Here is a 20,845-nt window from a genome sequence, read left to right on the forward strand (position 1 = left end):
AAGAGAAAAATGTTCTGCAGGTTCTGAGTTTCAGGTAGAAGTTCTGAATGAAACAGAAAATATGAAGATTTTCCCACTTTAGGCTTCAAAGCATTGACCTCTGACCTTCATGGGATGGGAATGTTTTACTTTAAATCAGGACTTTCTGAAAGGCAGAGTTGATGAAAAAATCTTTTTAATGCAAATATTTAAATTTGAACAGGAAAAGAACAGAATGAGCAGCAAATGAACCAAATGCAGAAGAAAAATGTTTTTATTTAAAGCACATGAAGAAAAACTGCAGCAAATTTACAAAAGGAAGATTTAATATTCAAATCTGACATGTTGAGAAAAATAGGAGCCGATAGAAACAGAAAATGATCAGTGATTGAGAAAAACTGATCAACATTTCAATGAAATCTGATGAATGAAAGGAAAAAATAAGAGAAACAACATCTTGATATTCAGTGTGAAGCTTTGACTGGAAACAGACAGGAAAACATGTGGATCCTGGAATAATCCTGGAATAATCCTGGAATAATCCCAGCTTCCATATTTAAAGGCCTGGAAGAAGAAAAAGTTTCCAAGGACTCAATCAGAATTGTTTCACCAAGAAATAGATTGTAGAGACTGAACTATCTGTTCAACAGTGAGAGAGTTTCTCTGACAGGAGGAAAATCTTTAGACTCTTTAGACTCAATTCAGCACAGAAACACTGAGGAACCAGAACTGGACCAGAACATAAATCCAGGAATCAGAGGTTCAGTGAATGTGGTGTTGAAGGTGTGGAGGAGGATCAGTGAGTCAGAGGAAACTCTGTAGAAGGACAGAATGCCAGCAGGACAGTCCACATACACTGCTACTCTGTTAGAGACAGAGGAGGAGGAGAGACGAGGTTCTCTGTTATTGTGACAGACAGAGTAACCATAATCATCAGAGCAGCTCAGCCTCCAGGAATGATCATTCCATCCAAACAAACAGTCTTCACTGTCTCCTTTCCTCCTGATTCTTCTGTAACTCACTGATATATCAACATCTCCTCTCCACTCGACCTCCCAGTAACAGCGACCAGTCAGACCAGTTCTACACAGCAGCTGAGGCCAGTGATCAAATCTGTCTGGATGATCAGGATATGACTGAAACTCCTTCACAAATGTCACCTTCCTGTTGTCTTCAGACAGTTTGAGTTTTCTGCTCACTGTGTTTGTGTCGATGGTGAGTTGACAGGAATCTGATGGAGAGAACAAACACAATCCAGCTGCAGTTATTGATCATTTATTGACACGTTGATGATGACTCCTGAATGAGTGATGTGACAGTTTGAAGATGGTTGAATGTGAGCTGCTTTGTTGTCATGAATCAGATGAAAAACACACTTACACTTCCTCAGACCTGGTGTCAAGAATGGGACTCCAGCAGGCTCCACCCTGAAAGGAGGAGGGGGGTCAGACCATCAGTCTCTTTCAGCAGCAGACATGGACATTACATGACTCTCAGACACACATTGTCCTCCACTGAGACAGGAACAGTCCAACATTTGGATTGCAAACTGCAGTGGATGTAGGAAGGACAGTTGGTGCTGCTGCAGCACAACTCATTTCTCCAAACACAGGAAAAGCTCCAACAGAGAGGAGAAAGGAAATCCCTCAGTAACAACCTGAAGAAACTCACTGAAGCCTAAAAGGACATCAGGAAACTAAGGAAACATTTCTGGAAGCTCAACCTGATTTAATAATCAGCATTAAAATACAATCAATCTAAACTCTGACACAACACCTGGATACCTGTTCCATCCACACTCCCACACACAGATGAAGGAACGAAACACTAAACAGCCCTGCTGCTGAAAACCTGCTGTGGCCTCACTGTAATATCCAGAAATACAAACATTAAAAAGGAGAAGCTGCATCACATTCAACAAAGAGCTCAACAAGAATCAAAGATTTGATCTCTGAGCTCAGACTCACAAACCAGGGAGAGGCTTCCATCATCACACACCTCTGACAAACACCTCCAACCTTTCAGCACTTCCTCTACCAACCAACACCACCAGGTGGTGCTGCTGCACACATTTACAATGAGGCCAAGAAGAAGAAGCAGCATCCTGAATCCAGCAGCTGCAGTAATGACTTGTGAAAGTGTCCAAGGAGCATCTGGAACCAGAACCAGCAGATCCAACAGTCCAGAGAGTCTTTGTTTGCATCTTTCCTCTCAGATTTCCAAGCTGCTCTGAGAGGGAAATGACATCATCACTTTACTGATGATGTCACGCTCTGATGTCACTGATCAGGAGCTGCTGGACTTGTACATTTCCAGCATGGAGGACAGAGAAGATCTCAGCTCTGATGAGGAGCTGGCCTGCCTTCAAACTGATTCAGGGTCAAAGAAATATTTCCAGATGAAGTCAGACTAAAATGTTGGATTGTCCTGCTGTTGCAATCAGAGGCCAAGAAGAAGCTTCAAGTTCTTCTCCTGTTCAGCTCTACGTTCCTGTCAGAGACTTCAGCTCCTCATGAGGAGAACAACTAAAGCCTGGAACAGACTGACACTAACATCCTGACATCTCATCCCTGAACAAAGCTTTGCAGCATCAAGGTGACTCTTAGCGCCATATATGGACAGATTTCCTCTAAAGGGGGCGGAGCCTGGATTGGAGGAACCAGCAGCAGCTTCCAGGAACAAACCTTGGGAACCTCTGGAGGAGAACATGGAGATGAGATTCCTGCTTTAATCAGTGGATTCATTGATAGAAAACATGACGACTGAAATATCTGAGAGCTGCAGCTCCATTTTCTACAGATCTGCTGGAACATCAGATAGAAATGAAGAATTTCATCATTTCACCTCAAATCTGTTCATCTTCCACAGAAACAACTGAATTATTGACCTGAACTGGTTCTAAAGGTCTGGATGGTAAAAACATCCATTGTTTTTATGTCTCATTATTTTCCAGAAAGAGTTGAAATGTTTCAGAAGCTTTTATCCAGCAGCTCAGTAAAGATCTCTCCTCTTTCCAACCTGATTTAGTCCATGAAGCAGAACATCTCTGCTGCTGCAGCAACAGGAGGAAACTTCTCCAGCTCTCAACTTCTACACTCTGACTGCTTGGAAACAGATCAGGGAGGAACAGCCTTTTCTCCAGGCTGCCTCCTCCTGACTCTAGCTCCACCTACTGGCTGTTCACCAGAGGTGGAGAAAGAACTCAAACAATGTACTGAAGTAAAAGTACAAATAAACAGACAAAAATGTTCTCTAGTAAAAGAACCACATTAACATTTTTACTTGAGTAAAAGTAAGAAAGCATGAAAAAGCCTTTCTGCCATCAGTAGATCATCATGGAAATCTAACTGAACTTCTTTTATTAATTTAGTCAGAGTCCCTATTAAACTATTAAACCCATCCCACTCTTTAATTTTCCTTGTGAGCCGTTCTTAGTCTGGAGAATATTCCAGAAAACTGGGTAATGATCTCTGCCTCCAGATGAGGCGTCTAAATATTTAATTATCAAATTAAACATTCAGCTTCAAACTAAATGTTTCCCAGCAGACTGACTAAAGACATTTCTCCCTCTTCCTCCTCTATCAGACCTTCTCTGCTCCTGCAGCAGGTTCCTCCATACCTGAGAGCTTCCAGTCTCCAGTGTGGATCCTTCAGTCCAGCCGACAGCAGCTTCACTCCTGAGTCTCCTGGATGATTGTAGCTCAGGTCCAACTCTTTCAGATGGGAGGGGTTGGAGGTCAGAGCTGAGGCCAGAGAAGCACAGCCTTCCTCTGAGACCAAACAGCCTGATAAGCTGCAGACACACAATTCATCACATGATGAGAACATTGAGGTAGAACCCAAGGTCTGAACTGATCATTTTTAAAAGAAGAAGAAAGTAAATAAATTAACCTGTCAATAAGATGAAATAGTAATAACACTCTAATTCCATTACATGACTACTAACAATCAACATTTGTCACTTATAGAACAGATCAGAATAGAAACATTCTTCATTTTTCCACAGCAGGGAGTTCAGGTTTACCAGCAACAAGTTTAAGGTAAATGGAAGAATAAAACATTGAAGATAAAAATAAAAAATAATAGGAGGCTGTAGAGTAAGGACCCATTTACAATAGAGGAATAATAATGTTGTACTTTTAATAAAAACATCATAATCAGTTTGAAAAAATGCGCAGCTGAGTAGAGCAATTTATAATCATATGTAAAAGTTTTTTGGGAGCAGTTCTGGTTAGAAAGTCTAACAACTCCTGGGAGGAAGGATCTGCAATAATGCTCTTTTTTTCTTACAAAGCTGGATTGCAAGAGTCTTTGTTGCTCTGATCGTTTCACTGGCCTGGTGGAGCAGATTTATTTCTATAGATAGGTTTATAGTTGATGCATTTAAAACCAGGAGAGTGGACCAATCACACAGCTGGTGCCTCTACATGTTGCCTCGTGCTGCCACTGCTTGGTCTCTGAAGCCTGGATCACCTGCACCTCTTTTCACTCAAACTGGACACAGGCTGACCTGTATGGACATGGGCGTAAATCCCAGGTGGGTCGGGGGGTCCGGACCCCCGCAATCTTGGAATTGTCCCTCCAAATAAATCATGAAAGAAACCTTTGTATTTAAACAAGATCAATATAAAAATGCAATAGAAACAGAAAACAAAGTAAATCTGCCATTCATCTAAGAAAAGAATAAAAATTAATTTTAAGTTTCCCCCCACCATTCTTAGAACAATGGCTCAGTCCAAAGTGTAGGAGGAGCAACAGCAGCTGAACGGTGTTATAGATTAACTGGTTGTAACTTATGTGCACCACATATGTTTCTAAATTGTAGGTGGCTGTGTTGACGCCTGTTGAAAAATGCTACTTGTGTGACAAAAATGTTTGCAAAACTTAACTATAAATTCCATTTGAAGCAAATATGTTTAGTCTTGCATGTTAAAAATATGTTTCAAAACAAGTTTCAACAGAGCAGCTTTCAGTGCACTTCGAAATCACTGCATTTGAGCAAAACCAGATCAATGAGTAACACAAAAATCCCATTCACATTCAGGTTCACCAGAATAAATTAATTTCACCTCATGAACAGCCACAATGTAAACCTAACTGGTTTACATTTTATCCACTAAACTATATCGGCCGACGGAAGAGCAATTATCCTACCTCTTGTGATCTAACGAATTCCTCGCAATTTAAGAGGCAAACCTGGATTCACTGGTGACACTTTCAGAATCTCAGTTTGAGTGAAAATTTTAACCCGTTTCTGATGTAAAAGTATATAAGACAATTGTTTTCCAGCGTTGTCTCTTATGGTTGAATATTAGGGTCACTTGATGAAAAGAATAAAGATGTTTAGTTAAATTATGAGAAAAAATATCAACAATAAAGAAGAAATGACACTGCTACATAGATCTGCCATGTCTTCTGTAAATGAACTAGGAAATAAACTATAACATGTTACAAAAACAGTGTTTAAAAAGATTTCGCTATTCTTTCTGTGGAATTGAAATTTCTGTGAAATATCATACAATATGAGGGAGATGTGAAAAACAACATAGCCAGTCGATCCTTTTAAACGTTTTACATTTAATCTCAGGGCTCTTCAACATTTATGTCAGTTTTCAGGGATTAATCTTTGTTTTGAGATTTGTTTATGGCATCTGGAGAGATATTTCGATCTTTCTTTGAGTTTCAATCTCTGAAGCAACACAGAAATCAGGACAAGTTCTGCGTAATTTACATATTTTGGTAGTTTTGCAAATTAATTTAAAAAAAAACATCAACATACCAAATTAGACCAATAAAAGTCTTTCTATTTAGTTATTCCTGATATCTTAATGGTTGTCTTATGGAATCGGATAGTATTTTTGCAAAGATTTGTAGTTCTTTAAGTTTATCACATTGTTTATGTAGCCCAGTGTTAAACCGAGGTTAATGTAATGACTATGTTGAGGTTAATAGAAATTTTATATAAGTGAAGACAAGACTCAAATATAGTAAAAGTAAACGTTTACTTACTAATGCATAACACTGGTGATAACTATGGATTTCATATTCTTGTCTCTGAAAGAAATACACCAGTATTTTCCTTTATTTTAATATTTAAATAATATAAAAGATAAAGGGAGCTATTAAGTAATTTGCTTACTTAGTAATTAAAACGGTATTATTTGTAAATCAACTAAGAGCATTATTTTATGTAAATATTGCAGTAGAGAGTATGGACCTTACCAGAAGGGCAGCTTTTTATTGGCTGATGCCCATTCTACGTAGTAGCGCGGCTACCACGTGCGTGGCCATCTCACAAACACACTTAGCTTCCCGTTAGCTAAGTACAGCATAAAGGCAGAACTGATACAACTTCTACACCTTGAAGCCTGTCTGCTACACAGTCTTACGTTAGCTAAACAGATCAATATGCAATGTGTCTGTATCTGACATACACTAAAGATTTTATTTTAGCAGAAAAGGCTTTGGACTAAACTGTTACTCGTGTTAGCCACGCTAGCACCAAGTACAGCTAGTCAATCAACCATCTGTGTTCAGGGAAGCGCTGATTCATAATCGAGAAATAAATATCAAGCCTGGAAACTTGATATCGTAACGGACTGAATGTTATGTTTTTAACGTAATCTTTGCTCGGCGGTTGCCACGGTAACATTTATGCTTAAACTACACAGAGAGAGAGAGAGTAAAAAGGTAGGAGTGGTTTTGAGTTGATCACCTGTTCGGGTTATTTTACCTTTGTTTACCTTTGCTGTGGCGCATTACAGCCGCTGTACTTTCTAAACGTTGGACTAATTACCTCATTCGTTTGTGAGTTTACGTCATTCACAACAAACATCAAATAGAACAAACATATATCATAAAATTTTAACAAATGGCTTCTACCGCGATAATTATGTGAAATTAAATTAATTATATCCCAACTTCAGAAGATTTGCCTTTACCTTTACAGAGCTCTTTGGTTCCTCCTATCAGTCTGTAGCTTCTCATATTGACGTCATCAAACCAAATGTCAGATCTACCATAACTGACTGACACCTGCTGGCCTCAGGTTTGCAACCAGCTTGTGACTGAGAAACCAGTAACCTCCTCCCAGATGATGACATGAACTTGTTAGTTCCTCTGTCCATTTAGTAGCTGATATATTGTGAAAATCCGGTAGAAATGACGCACTAATCGAGTCATGTTTACATAGAAACAAGGCGCCGCGAGGCTTTGCTTGTGAGACTTGCGGTCACGTGGGTCGGTTGTGGGCGGAGCTTGGTAAGGTCCATTGGTGTGATGTAAGATGCACTGTGTATTTTATTTGGATTTGCCATTTGATTGGTCACTGAGACAGTCCGTCTTTGGCGTGACTTGTGATTGGTTGAGAGAGGAGGAGAAGGGAGAGGAAGGACAGGAGAGCCGTGATGGTGGAGAACAGAGGGTGAGACGAGCGGACAGGAAGTGAAGAAAACACATTCAAGGGAGATGAAAACTGGACAAAAGCACGGGAGAGGACGAAATTCATGAGAAGTTAGAAGAGTTTGGTCGCCGCGAGAGGGACGGGACCAGAGGAGATAGACAGAAGTAGTCCTGACGAGTTTTGAGCTAAGCTAAGTGAGCTAACCGCTTCAGCACCACGTGTGTTCAGCTGCGTTCATCGGAAGTCGAGGACAAGTGAATTGCGACGCTGTCAATGTTTTCCTATGGGATTTCAACTCATTGTTTTTCTAACAGGCCTGCAACATTCTACAGATATAAGTTATTTAATTAATTATCTTAAGAAAACAAAATTGATAGAAAAGATTTAAGTGTTGTTATTTTATTATTATTATTATTATTATTTTTATTTTTTTATTTATTTTTTTTATTGTTTTGTTTGTTTTGTTTTGTTTTGAGGGGGGTATATATAGTTAGCGTTCCGATCCACACTCCATTCCAGTAGATGGCGGTAATGCACATCTAAAAGTTGCTTGCCAACCGCCATAAAAAAGGAAAAGAAGAAGAAGAAGAAGAGCAGGCCTGCAACATTTCTCTCCTGGAGGTCGTGAGTAACGAACTGACTGGGTTACATTTTGTTTAGAACTGTATATTGATATAATTGGACATTTCTTGTTCTGTCCTGGTTCTGTGGAAAAAAAGTGTGGCCATTAATTTTTTATTGATCCTGCCTTATGTAAACAGGTTTATGTTTGTTTAGATCTTATTGAAGGGTCTTTCAACTACAATGTTACGGTGGTGACTAAATAATAGGTTTTCTGTCATTTTAGTTTAATAAAGTTAGGCTAAATCATTTTGCCTAAAATTTCAATATTTCTCTGGGTTGTATTTGTCATAAGGTAGGTCATTGGTGCCGCACACTGATTGGGGTACCGGACTGATGTCGAACCCAAGCCCCTCCATTTTAGTTTTCTAAATGGAGGAATATAATGGAAAAAGGTGCTACATTAATTTCCTGGTTCGGTAAAGGGGATCTAAAAAGCCACGCCCATAGAAACATCTGTCTCTTCCAGATGCCGCCACCAGTTAGTTTAGCCACTAGTTAATCGATAACAACAGCACAGGCTCCGTTAGAGCCGCTGAAGTGAGGAGCTAGCTGCTAGCTGTGGCTCTGCAGCACAAACAAAAAACCCTCCAGTAAGTAAATACTTAAAGCAAAAGACATGTAACACATTTTATTTACTTTCACTGCTTAAGAGGAAGAAACACACTAATAAAAATCAGACCACAGTTTGTTCATTTCATTAGTTCAGCTGAATCATGATAAACTGCATTATTATGCCTTAAATCAAAAGTAGCAAAACTGGCTACATTGCTTTCATAGACTTAGCTCCTTTTTCTGTTGAATGTGGTCAATATTTCAATTATGTTTAACTCTTTAACTCTTACTTTAATAAGAAGAGTTTGAAACTGGACGGGCTGAGTGTTACCACTAGCCGACAGCTCCGTATGTGAGCCGAGAGCAGAGGGGCTATTGAAGCTGATAGTAACACAAAATAAAGTATGCCTTTATTTCTTATCATCTACAATGTAGAGCCTTTAAAACCACAAAATAAAATCTGAATATTTTTCTAGAAAACTCTGGTGCTCAGCCTTAAGTTCAAGTTATGATACTTCCCAAATATTAAATTTCTGCATATTTATAGGTTCTCAGTTGTCCAGGACATGAAAAAACCCACTTGTTGCACATCCTATCACAGTTCCACTCTGGAATTCACTGAGTTCCTGAGAGCAACACATTCTTTCACAAATGTTTGTAAAAACAGTTTAGATGTCTACATACTTGGCCATGCAAGTTATTGGAACACCTGATTCTGATGATTTGGATGGATGGTCAAATACTTCTGGCAATCTCTGCTAGCAGCTAGTGAATAGAAATAACTAGCATTGAGAAAATTTTACCTGAGAGTTTCCAGGTTGCAGTTTGGACTCTTCAGTCCAGCAGAGAGAAGCTTCACTCCTGAATCCTGCAGGTTGTTGTTACTCAGGTCCAGTTCTCTGAGACTGGAGGACTGGGAGCTGAGAACTGAGGACAAAGCTTCACAGCTTCTCTCTGAGAGGTTACAGCCACTCAGTCTGAGGAGAAAGAGAGAAAAATCTGTTATTAAACAATTTCTTTTCTTTCAAATCAGCAATGTCATTATTGGACAGAGAAGGAACTATTTTACTTTACACAACCTTTGCATTTGTTGTGAACTGGTTCATTCTATAGTTGGACCTCCTGCCTCAAAGGACTGAACAACAGGTAACAAGGAGGTTGGAAATAGCATTATAAAATTCCACAATTACCGTATTTTCCGCATTATAAGGCGCATAGAATAGAGGTTGCATTAGAAGCTGGGGTTACGTTATGCATCCATTAGATGGAACTGCGCTAAAGGGAATGTCAACAAAATAGTCAGATAAGTCAGTCAAACTTTATTAATAGATTACAAACAAGCGTTCTGAAAACTCCGTTCACTCCCAAAATGAACAGCTGTTGCTTCCTCCGCTTCCGCACCATTGATTTGTTCATATTAAATTTTCTCGCTGCTGCTCTATTCCCGTGTTCTACTGCGTAACTGATCGCCTTGAGTTTAAACTCTGCGTCGTAAGCGTGTCTCTTAATAGGAGCCATCTTGGGGTCTTTACACAAAACCCAGCGTGCACCGCGCGCTTCTCCTTCTACGGGGGAAAATGAAGTCGGCGGCTGCTTACCGTAGTTGCGAGACCTGTTGTGGCTCAGTATTGGTCCATATATAAGGCGCACCGGATTATAAGGCGCACTGTCGGCTTTTGAGAAAATGGAAGGTTTTTAGGTGCGCCTTATAGTGCGTAAAATACGGTAACTATTTTAATCCAATTTCAATTTTAACAGTGGAGAAGTTTTGCTGCTTTAATATGTAACACTATGTCCAGCTGCGGAAGGAAGTCTGTTTCTTTTTTGTGCAACCTCCCAATAAATCATTTTGAAGAGACAATGCAACAATATATAAACTGAAACATGAATATTTACCTCATAATTAGCAGATTTCTATCTATAGAAAATGCATTAACAATCTGTGTCCTTACAGAGCTTTGTTGGAGGCTTTAACCACTGGCAGCAGCCTCAGAAGAACCTCCTCTGAAGCAGAGTATTTCTTCAGGTCAAACACATCCAGATCTTTTCCTGATGACACTAAGATGAAACCCAGAGCTGACCACTGAGCAGGAGACAGTTTATCTGTGGAGAGACGTCCTGAACTCAGAGACTGTTGGATCTCCTTCACTAGGGAACGATCATTCAGTTCATTCAGACAGTGGAACAGATTGATGCTTTTCTCTGCAGACACATTTTTACTGATTTTTTTCTTGATGAACTGAACTGTTTTCTGATTGGTCTGTGAGCTACTTCCTGTCTTTGTGAGCAGACCTTGTAGGAGTCTCTGATTGGTCTGCAGTGAAAGTCCCAGGAGGAAGCGGAGGAACAAGTCCAGGTGTCCATTTGGACTCTGTAAGGCCTGGTCAACAGCTCTCTGATGGAGAGATTTTAGGTCAGATCTATTAAGTAATGAAGACTTCTTAGATCTTTGTGTTTCTTTCATCACGTCAGAACCAGAATTGATAAAGGTCAGATGAATATGAAGAGCAGCCAAAAACTCCTGAACACTCAGATGGACGAAGCAGAACACCTTGTCCTGGTACAGACCTCTCTCCTCTTTAAAGATCTGTGTGAACACTCCTGAGTACACTGAGGCTGCTCTGATATCGATGCCACACTCTGTCAGGTCTGATTCATAGAAGATCAGGTTTCCTTTCTGCAGCTGATCAAAAGCCAGTTTTCCCAGAGACTCAATCATCGTCCTGCTCTCTGGACTCCAGTGTGGATCTGTTTCAGCTCCTCCATCATACTTGACCTTCTTCACTTTGGTCTGAACCACCAGGAAGTGGATGTACATCTCCGTCAGGGTTCTGGGCAGCTCTCCTCCCTCTCTGGTCTCCAACACATCCTCCAGAACTGTAGCAGTGATCCAGCAGAAGACTGGGATGTGGCACATGATGTGGAGGCTTCGTGATGTCTTCATGTGGGAGATGATCCTGCTGGCCTGCTCCTTATCTCTGAATCTCTTTCTGAAGTACTCCTCCTTCTGTGGGTCATTGAACCCTCTGACCTCTGTTACCATGCCAACACACTGAGGAGGCATCTGATTGGCTGCTGCAGGTCGTGTGGTTATCCAGAGGAGAGCAGAGGGAAGCAGTTTCCCCCTGATGAGGTTTGTCAGCAGAACATCCACTGAGGTGGACTCTGTAGCATCAGTCAGGATCTCCTTGTTGTAGAAGTCCAGAGGAAGTCGACTCTCATCCAGACCATCAAAGATGAACAGAACCTGGAAGTGTTCAAAGCTGCAGATTTCTTTGGTTTCACTAAAGAAATGATGAACAAGTTCCACCAAACTGAACTTATTCTCTTTCAGCACATTCAGCTCTCTGAATGTGAATGGAAATATGAACTGGATGTTCTGGTGGGCTTTGTCTTCAGCCCAGTCCAGAGTGAATTTCTGTGTTAGGACTGTTTTCCCAATGCCAGCCACTCCCTTTGTCATCACTGTTCTGATTGGTTGATCTCTTCCAGGTTGGACTTTAAAGATGTCTTCTTGTCTGATTGTTGTTTCTGGTCTGTGTGTTTTCCTGGATGCTGTTTCAATCTGTCTGACCTCATGTTCATCATTGACCTCTCCAGTCCCTCCCTCTGTGATGTAGAGCTCTGTGTAGATCTGGTTCAGAAGGGTTGGACTTCCTACTTTAGCAATCCCCTCAAACACAGACTGGAACTTCTTCTTCAGACCAGATTTAAGTTGATGTTGACAAAGTGCAGCAAAATGTCCTAAATTAACACAATAACGAAAATCTGATATGAAATCAGAGATGTTTTGCATAAATTTGATTCCATCTCTTCAAATTTCAGTAAATGTGTAATTTATCTATCATTTTAAATCTCTGAAGAAATGTTCTTACTGCTCTCCAGATGGTCCGCCAGCGTTTCCTGCTTCATCTTCCTCAGAAAGTTCAGTGTGATCTTCATCACTGCTTTTCTGCTGCTCCTCCTCTGCTCTTCATCCTCACCTTCCAACACCTCATCATCTCTCTGACTCTCTGAACATTCTGGGTAATCTGGACTCAGAACTTTCTGGATCTTCTTCAGTTCTTTCTTCACAAAAGTGACAATGTTGTCCTCCAGCAGCTGGAACAGAATAATAGATGAAGGAAACGTCAGAGTGAAGTCAAGGAGCCAAACACCAGATGGATGTTGGACAGACTGACAGTCCTCTGGTCTACAAAGTGCAGCATGAAGGTGACTTTGAACAGAACTCATGGAAAAGTAGTTATTGTTCATGTACAGACCATAAATATGGAGTCCAGCTGTGTTTGATGCTGCTGGGCAGACGGACAACTGGGAACCTCTGAGCTCTGCTGGTCCACTCTGTGGAGGAACCAGGAACAATTAGGAAATCAGGAAATATTCAATTAGCAGTATTCACAGACGAAATCACAAAGATTTCACATTAAAAGTCCTTAATATAGAAAAACACAGGATCACATAAACACAATTTAAAGTCAGAAAGAGGAAGATGATCTACGAACTAGAAGAACCTCTGATGGTCCACATCAGCTCAGTTTGATTGAGATCCAGCAGATCTCACCAACCACATTGTAATGGATAGTGAACTATTTTAAATAAATTGCCCAAATAATGTATATTTGTAGACTATTTATTGTAAATTATTCAAAGTGAATTTTTTAAATTAAGAATGTCGCAGATTGTTTTATGGATGTTTGTCTGTTTTTATTAGCATTTTTGTTGGTTTTTTATTTTGTTTTGTTTAATGGTATTTACAGTTTGTGATGTTTTGGGTTTTTGTATGTACCTCACGGGCTGCCATAGGTAACGAGGGCAGGCCCTATAAAGGCTGGTAGAATCATTGTGTCAATCAATGAGTTGAACTGTCAAGCTGTTTGACATGAAGAAATCAACACTTAGTGTTCCCCAGTGAACGCAGCGAGGTACGTTTTGTTCTGTTGTTTGTATTGTAAGTTTATGTTTGTATTCTAATATTTGTATATGTTTTAGTTTTCACGGTGACTGAGGTGATCATGGTGGATCTGAATCACCCGTAAAAGAAAAATAAAAACGCTAAATTCACCCGTTGAGACTGGCTGATTAATTCAAGTGCTGGGGAGCTGCTACACACATCATGAAGCTTTCCTTCTATGTTGAACTGCTCTCACAATGCACAAAAGAACCAAGTCCTGATGAACCAGACTGGCTTTACCAGGTATTTCACAGTGGGTTATGGAAATGTGTCCACCGTTAATCTGACGTGGAGCTAGGAAGCAGCAGATTATCATCATCAACATCCAAACATGGAGATATGAAGATGTTGTCAAAGGGGTTTATGTCTGGTGAAGGAGGGGACCACGTCATTATTCTTTCATCTTTAAGGCCTTTACTGGCTAGACACATAGTGGAGTACTTTGATGCGTGTAATGGATCATTGTCCTGCATAAAAATCATGGTCTTCTTGAAACGTGCAAACTTGTTCCTGCACCACTGCTTGAAGAAACTGTCTTCTAAAATCTGGCAGTAGGTTTGGGAGTTGACTTTGAGTCCATCTTCAGACCAAAATTGTCCAACTAGCTCATGTTTAATAATACCAGCCCATATTAGTACCCCACCTCCACCTTGCTGGTGTCTGATGCGAGGTGGATCTCTGTGGCCATTACTGATCCAACTACAGGCCCATCCATCTATCTGGGCCATCAAGAGTCACTCTCATCTCATGAGTCCATAAAACCTTTGAAAAATCTGACTTCATATATGTTGTGGCCCCGTCTTGATGTTTCAACTTATGTGTCTTGTTCAGTAGTGGTCGGGTTTCAGCCTTCTTTACTTTGGCTATATCTCTTTGTTCTGAACATCTTGTACTTCTGGGCACTCAAGGTTGGAGTTCTGGAATATAATAGCACTGGAAGGTAATGGCTTTCTGGTAGCTTCATGTCTGATTCTTCTAAAAAATTTTGCAACTAATTTACATATTTCTTTCTCAACATGTTTCTTGCAACAGTGTTTACTATTTGCAGCAAAACATTTGATGGTTCTGTGATACTGTCCCAATATCTGAGCAATTTAAAGACTGCTGCATCCGTCTGAAAGACCTTTTACGATTTTTGACTTTTCAGAGTAACATAAATCTATTCTTTGACCTATTTTGCTTGAGAAAAAGAAGCTTTCTAACAATAATGGACACCTTGATATAGGGCAGTGATTCTCAATTCCAGTCCTCAGGCCCCCCTGCTCTACATGTGTTAGTATGATCAGCTCTATTTAAGAACAGCTGATTCAGCTGATGCATGCCTTCTTCTGCAGCCATCAAATGCCACAGAAGGCTGTTAATCACCCACAGATACAAACCAGGTGTGTGGCTGAAAGAAAAACAGCCAAAAATGCAAGGCAGGGGGCCTTAGGACTGGAATTGAGAAACACTGATATAGGGTGTCCTTAGGCCCCACCCTTCCTCATTAAACAAATACACATTAGCTGATATTCAGTAAGCATTCCATGTTTACTGCTGGGAGTAGAATAATGTGCATAAAAATGATATGGTCAAAACTAAAAGTTGCCTAGTAATTGTGCACACAGTGTAGATATATGTGACAGAATGGACATTAAAAATAATTACACCCCTCCCTTTTTCTTACTTTATTTAAAGACGGTAGACTATAGTCTTAAGCTGCACTTCTCCTACTTGAACTGAGATGCATTAAACTGCAGTTACAACAGTTTACCACCAGTTGGCACATAGAACATGGTGAGCACTCCTGCACCGCGAGCCAAAGGCAATTTAGCGCAGTAATGGCTGGTCAGCTGAGGCGCTCACTGTCACTCTTGTTCGTTAACAGCGTTCAGGTTCAAGAACCTGCAAAAAACACACTATATAAAAAATATTTGTTTTTACATATTTGTTAAAACTGTCATTATGTTGTAACAATATGATATGAAAGATGATCTGTGAAAAATCTATTTCCTCTGATCTTTCCCATTGCTATCTAGAAACAACCAATCTGTGGCAGGTGAGTTTTATTGCTGTCAATCACAATCTCATGTGGCGCTGCTCATCCTCCCTCCTCTCGCTCTGTGCTATGCTGCAGCTAGGATAGCCTGTTGTGAATGCTCAGTCTAGTTAGCATAGCTACCAATGACAGCAGAAAAACATTTTTCCTGTAACGATAAGATGTTTCTCCACCATTAGCACATTTAGCAGTTAATGAATGAGGATGATTGACAGCGCTTAGACCCTCTTCCTGGTTCTGATTGGTTGTTTTTGGTCAGAACGGTGCATTACTTAAGCTAACAGTAGCAGATCAAGGAAGAAGGTGGAGGAGATTGATCTTTTTTCACAAATTATCTGTTTCATAACAAACTATCACGACATGGTGACATCTTTAACAAATATGGAGAAAAAATATATTTTTTATTAAAGTTATATACTGCAGCTTGAGTAAAATGCAACTACATAGCATTTTTTGAGAAGTCTGGATTGTTTTATGTATATTTTGCACATTGTGTTTCACTGTTGCTGGTGGGGAGAGACATTTCAGTATCTAGAACTAATAGAAAACATTTAAGCAACCTACTTGCAAACTGTATGTGGACTGTTGCATGTAAAATTCATGAGCAGTAAATATTGTGCTAGTATCAGTATTGGACCAAAGAAAGCAAGGCAGTAGCAAGCCTTTAAAATTGTGACGCTTTTTATGGGTCAAATAGACTCAAAACATTTTAACAGCAGCTGCACGGAGGGCCCAATTTAACTTTTTGTGCCCAAGATTCCTGGCGGCGCCCCTGCAGACAGATCCAAATGACTGATGAACTTGCGCAGATTTCTCTGCAGATGCAACCAGGAGGAATTTGTGAGGCTGCATGTTCAGATCCCAGCAGCTGAACTGCTGGTATTTTCAGTGAAGTCGTTTGATTTAATTTATTATAAGTTATTGAGGCCACAGTCAGTGGTTTTTATCACTGCGGAGAAAAAGTTAGAAGTTTATCTGCTTTATGTGTGATGGGACCTGGATTCACGGTTTAACTAGGTGAATAATAACTAAACCATGAGGCTGAATAGCCTATGTTAATATGATTATAATTTGACAGGTAAAAATAGTAAATGACATGATTCTGATCATTGATCCTCCTGAATAATGTCCAGCCTTGTTTAAAGAGCAGAAAAATCTGTTTCTGAGACAAAAATGTTGGTTTGAAATGACTGAGAGAAGTTTGGTGATCTTAGTGTTGAGCTCCGACATGGAGAAGAACCAGGAATCATTTCCACTCTGACCATCCAAGGAGGATCTGATGGAGCTTCAATCAGAACCAGATGGTCCGTTAAAGACCATCTGGTTCTGAAAGATATCCACATGAGATATTTATTTAGTTTAACTGTGGAAATGGTTAATAATCCACTATGTTGGATGATGTTTGAACCACAGAGATGAAACTGGAATCATAAAATTAATTCATAAAAACCTTTTTCTTTCAGCATTACTCTCTGGAAAATAAATTACATTTATATTTAGAGAACAATCCAAATATCAATCTAGAAATTAAACTCACTTCTGATTTTTTTGTTTGTGTGTTAAATTAATATTGGATGGTCATAATAACAGATATAAACTGAACAGTTACAGCAGTTAGAAACAGCTCACCTCTCTGATGGTGGAGATCCAGGAGATTTAAAGTCAATGATATAACTCTTTGAAAAGTCGCTCTTAAAGGACACACAGCTGGGTTCTGGTTCTGGTTCTGGTTTGAGTCTCTGATGGATCCTGACAGAAACATGATGATTAAAACTCAATCAGCAAAGAGGAGCAGCAGCAGCTTCATCACCACGTCTGTTCTGGCCTGATATAGTGAACGCTGTGTGGAAAGGGCTGTGGACAGTTAGAGATGGTGACCTCACCTCTGACCTTTGCTCTGGCTCTCATCTTCCCCACACAGAGTGGTTTTAGAGGGAGGGACTCCCTCCTCTCTGTCCTCACACTGATCCATGCTGCTGAATTCACATCAGCTCACACACACTTTCTACCTTCACCTGCAGAGGAAACACACATCATTCATCTGCACATCAACTCTGATCATCCTTTACATCATTAGAGCTGGAAAAAGATCAGCTGCTCCTCCTCTGATTGGCTCTTCTTCTCTGCTTCATATCAGTGTCAGGTGAATGCAGTCAGACAGCAGAGAGGCAGAGGAAGCTGCCATCAGCTGCTGCACTTCTACTATCAGTCCACTAGATGGAGACATGGAGCAACATTTACTTTCACTGATTCAACCTGAACAGGAAGTATTTTAGTTGGTTAATAATTAAACTCAACAAGTGGATTATCTGCTCTATCAAATATTAACTATTTAATAATCCAACTGAATTAAACATATTTTTAAAATAACATTATTTTATTTTGAAAGGAAGCAACAGGACATTCTGACTTTAATGGTGGAGACCAGAGTTTGATTCCAGGAAATAAAACCAAGAATCAGTTTGTTCAGAGAAGAAAATAAATAAAACCAGCTGTTCAGCAGAGAACTTCAAACAGCAGATTTTAGTTTTTTAGCTGAAATCAGAAGTGAACATTTTCTCCAAACATCAGAGCAGAAACAAGCAGGAATATCCTGATGACAAAGTTCAAGTAGGAAACAAAGCAAACTTACAGTTTGTTCAAATGATCCAAAGAGTTGATGAAGAATATCTGAGCAACAAGCTGAGACCCAACAGAACCACGGTAGATCCAGAGTGGTGCCACAAATAAACTATTTAGTTTTAACTGAAAGTGTTATGAGGAGAAAAGAGCCCAGACTGGTCTGACTGGTCTGACTGACTGGGAGTCAGAGGAAAGTTATTCTGTTGACGTCTGAAGACAGAATCACTTCTCATAAATCTGGATCCGCTGTTATTCTGCTGATCCAGGTTCTGTTCAACACCAACTGAACCAGAACCTTTTTTAACTTGGAACCAACTGAACTCTTCATTAGTGGGGGTTTGTCTCCCTCTGCTGGTGAAACTCTTACCTGCATATTGTCTGGTTATTAATAACAGATTAAGTGATTTTTAAATGATCCAAATACAGCTCTTGAAAAGATTAAGAATCCTCTTAAAATGACCAGTTTCTCTGATTTTACTTTTTTATACATATATGTTTGAGTAAAATGAACATTGTTTTTTTTTCTATGTGTAGGAATTATTTATCTATTTTCAGTTAAAATTTAGATTATTTAGTTCATTTTTATTTGTTTATTTTCTAGTTGATTTATAGTTAGAATTTTTGTTTAATTTGTTATTTTAAATAGGTTCTTTGGTTAGTAATTCACTTAATTAGTTAATTAATTTCAGTTTGGGAAGTGGGTGTTTCACCGTATAAATAGGTCTTAGGCAGGCAAGTACAGTGGGGGGGAGAGGGGGGCTTGAGCCCCTGCATTTTTTATCCTTTTTTTAAATTTTTTTATTTTTAATCTGTATGTCAGAAGGCCTGTTTGTGCCCCTCAGCAACAACATTTAGCTAAATATAATAATTTAGTAAAAATAAACTAGTCTGGCTGCCCTCAGTCTAATAATGACTCTCAGAGCCTCCATGTTGTTCAGACTCCGGGTCCATGGTGAGGAGGAGGAGGATCTGTGTCCTCTAACTATCAAGTTATGGGCAAGAATATTTTTTCATACACTGGTTTGTGAATAAAAACGTAGGTCTGATGTTGACGTTAGAAAAACTGTTTCTATTTATATTTTCATAATTGTCCTTGCAATAGCGGGACAAAACCCGCCTCGCCACTAAACTCAGAAATGCTGCAGAGAAACTTCTGACTTTAACTTCATCATTCTGCTAAAGGCCCGGTTCGCTACAGGCAGCTTGAGTCGGTCCACCGACAGATAGAAAGAATATCTGTCTTTATATCAGACATCCTGATATAAGACACGGTACCGACTGTCACCGCGAGTCGCAACGCAGATCAAAGCCCCGGTACCACCTGGTACCACCTGGTACCACCTGGTACCACCTGGTACCACCTGCTCTCTGATCGCTCTGCTTCTCCTTAACGTTTCTACCAGGCGGGTTAAAGCCGCTGCTGACGGGATCTGGGCTGGAGGTTCTGGACTGTGAATAGAAGTTACTGCAGAACCTCAAGTGTTAAAGGAAGATTCGGCCCATTTAGAGTCACAAAATAAACATCAGAGAAAATATTGTAGCAATAATTAGAACCGCAGCAAAAAGCCAAACATGCCACAATGAAAAGAATCAAAATGTCCCCAAAGCATCGGGGGACTGACAGGGGCCACCGGGGGATTCCAGGTAGATTCCAGGTGGATTCCAGGTAGATTCCAGGTGGATCAGTCTGCAGCCAGGTTGTTCTAGAGGTTAAATAGATATTATTAGGGCTTCATTAGTAAAATGGCTTCAATTTGCTTATTTCATAACTTCATAACCTTTGACCTTCTCTCCTCTGGTCTGTTTAACAGCTACAGTCTCAGATCAGCTCAGCCCTCCAGGACTGTCAGCAGCAGAAACAGAAACTTTATACCTGTTGGGGAAAATATAGATTATATTTGCTTTGCATTTCCCAGCATGATGGCAATGATACAGTAGGATCCAATTAGATTCTTGATTAATATGGGTTGTTGCTGTGTTGTTGTACGGAGTTTTTGTTCAATGTGCCATTTTTTAAATTTGAGCCCCTGCCCCTCCATAGGTCTCTGCACGGCCCTGCTCATCGGCAACAAGCACCAAACTGTCATGTCTCTCATGAATAACCGAGAGTTTTTTTGTTTTTCTGCCAGGTAGAGAGAAATATGGAAATGTGAGATGAGAAAACGTTAGACCAACTGTCAATGATTTAACAGGAACTAAAAGGAAATCTTAAATATGAGATCAAAAAATAGACAAATGGGTAAATGTTCTTCCTGCACCTGGATTGTCTCCGTTTGTGATATTTATCACAACATTCTTGCAGTAAAACATTTGTCCACCTCAACTCTGACCTGCCTTTCAGAACCCAAACTCAGTGCTACAGTACTCCGTTTTCTCAAAGTTACCCTGACATCCTAGTTCATTTCTTCAAGTCTCCCTTTATGCTCAGTCCTGTAAATAAGACAATAAAAGCAACAGCTTACTATCTGCAACATATAAAAAGTTATAAAGCAATACAGAAGATGTGTATTTTCTGAAATGTAGCAGAGAAGTTTTACAGATTCCTTCCACATACATGATGTTTATTGCTATATAAATACAAAAAAAGCATATTTGAGTGAGTTCTGGTAAAATTGTACTGTACAGAGTAAGTGCCACATTCAATGCTCAGATTTATCTGGATTTCTTTGTTACTTTG

The 20,845-nt window shown here is 39.8% G+C and overlaps 1 protein-coding gene across 1 annotated transcript; it reads right to left on the reverse strand.

Annotated features, from left to right (window-relative positions):
• Nucleotides 1-680: 680 nt before the first annotated feature.
• Nucleotides 681-17,518, reverse strand: LOC106700292 (NLR family CARD domain-containing protein 3-like). Its single transcript, XM_023338238.1, has 9 exons — nucleotides 17,430-17,518; nucleotides 17,176-17,295; nucleotides 12,820-12,898; nucleotides 12,436-12,658; nucleotides 10,510-12,301; nucleotides 9,361-9,534; nucleotides 3,599-3,772; nucleotides 1,360-1,406; nucleotides 681-1,210 (listed from the first exon to the last, which is right to left on the reverse strand). The coding sequence occupies exons 1-9, from the start codon at nucleotides 17,516-17,518 to the stop codon at nucleotides 681-683; spliced, it is 3,228 nt and encodes a 1,075-aa protein (XP_023194006.1).
• Between the last annotated feature and the right edge of the window lie 3,327 nt (nucleotides 17,519-20,845).

Source organism: Xiphophorus maculatus, chromosome 8 (assembly GCF_002775205.1).
Source record: "Xiphophorus maculatus strain JP 163 A chromosome 8, X_maculatus-5.0-male, whole genome shotgun sequence".
NCBI classification, from domain to species: Eukaryota; Metazoa; Chordata; class Actinopteri; order Cyprinodontiformes; family Poeciliidae; genus Xiphophorus; species Xiphophorus maculatus.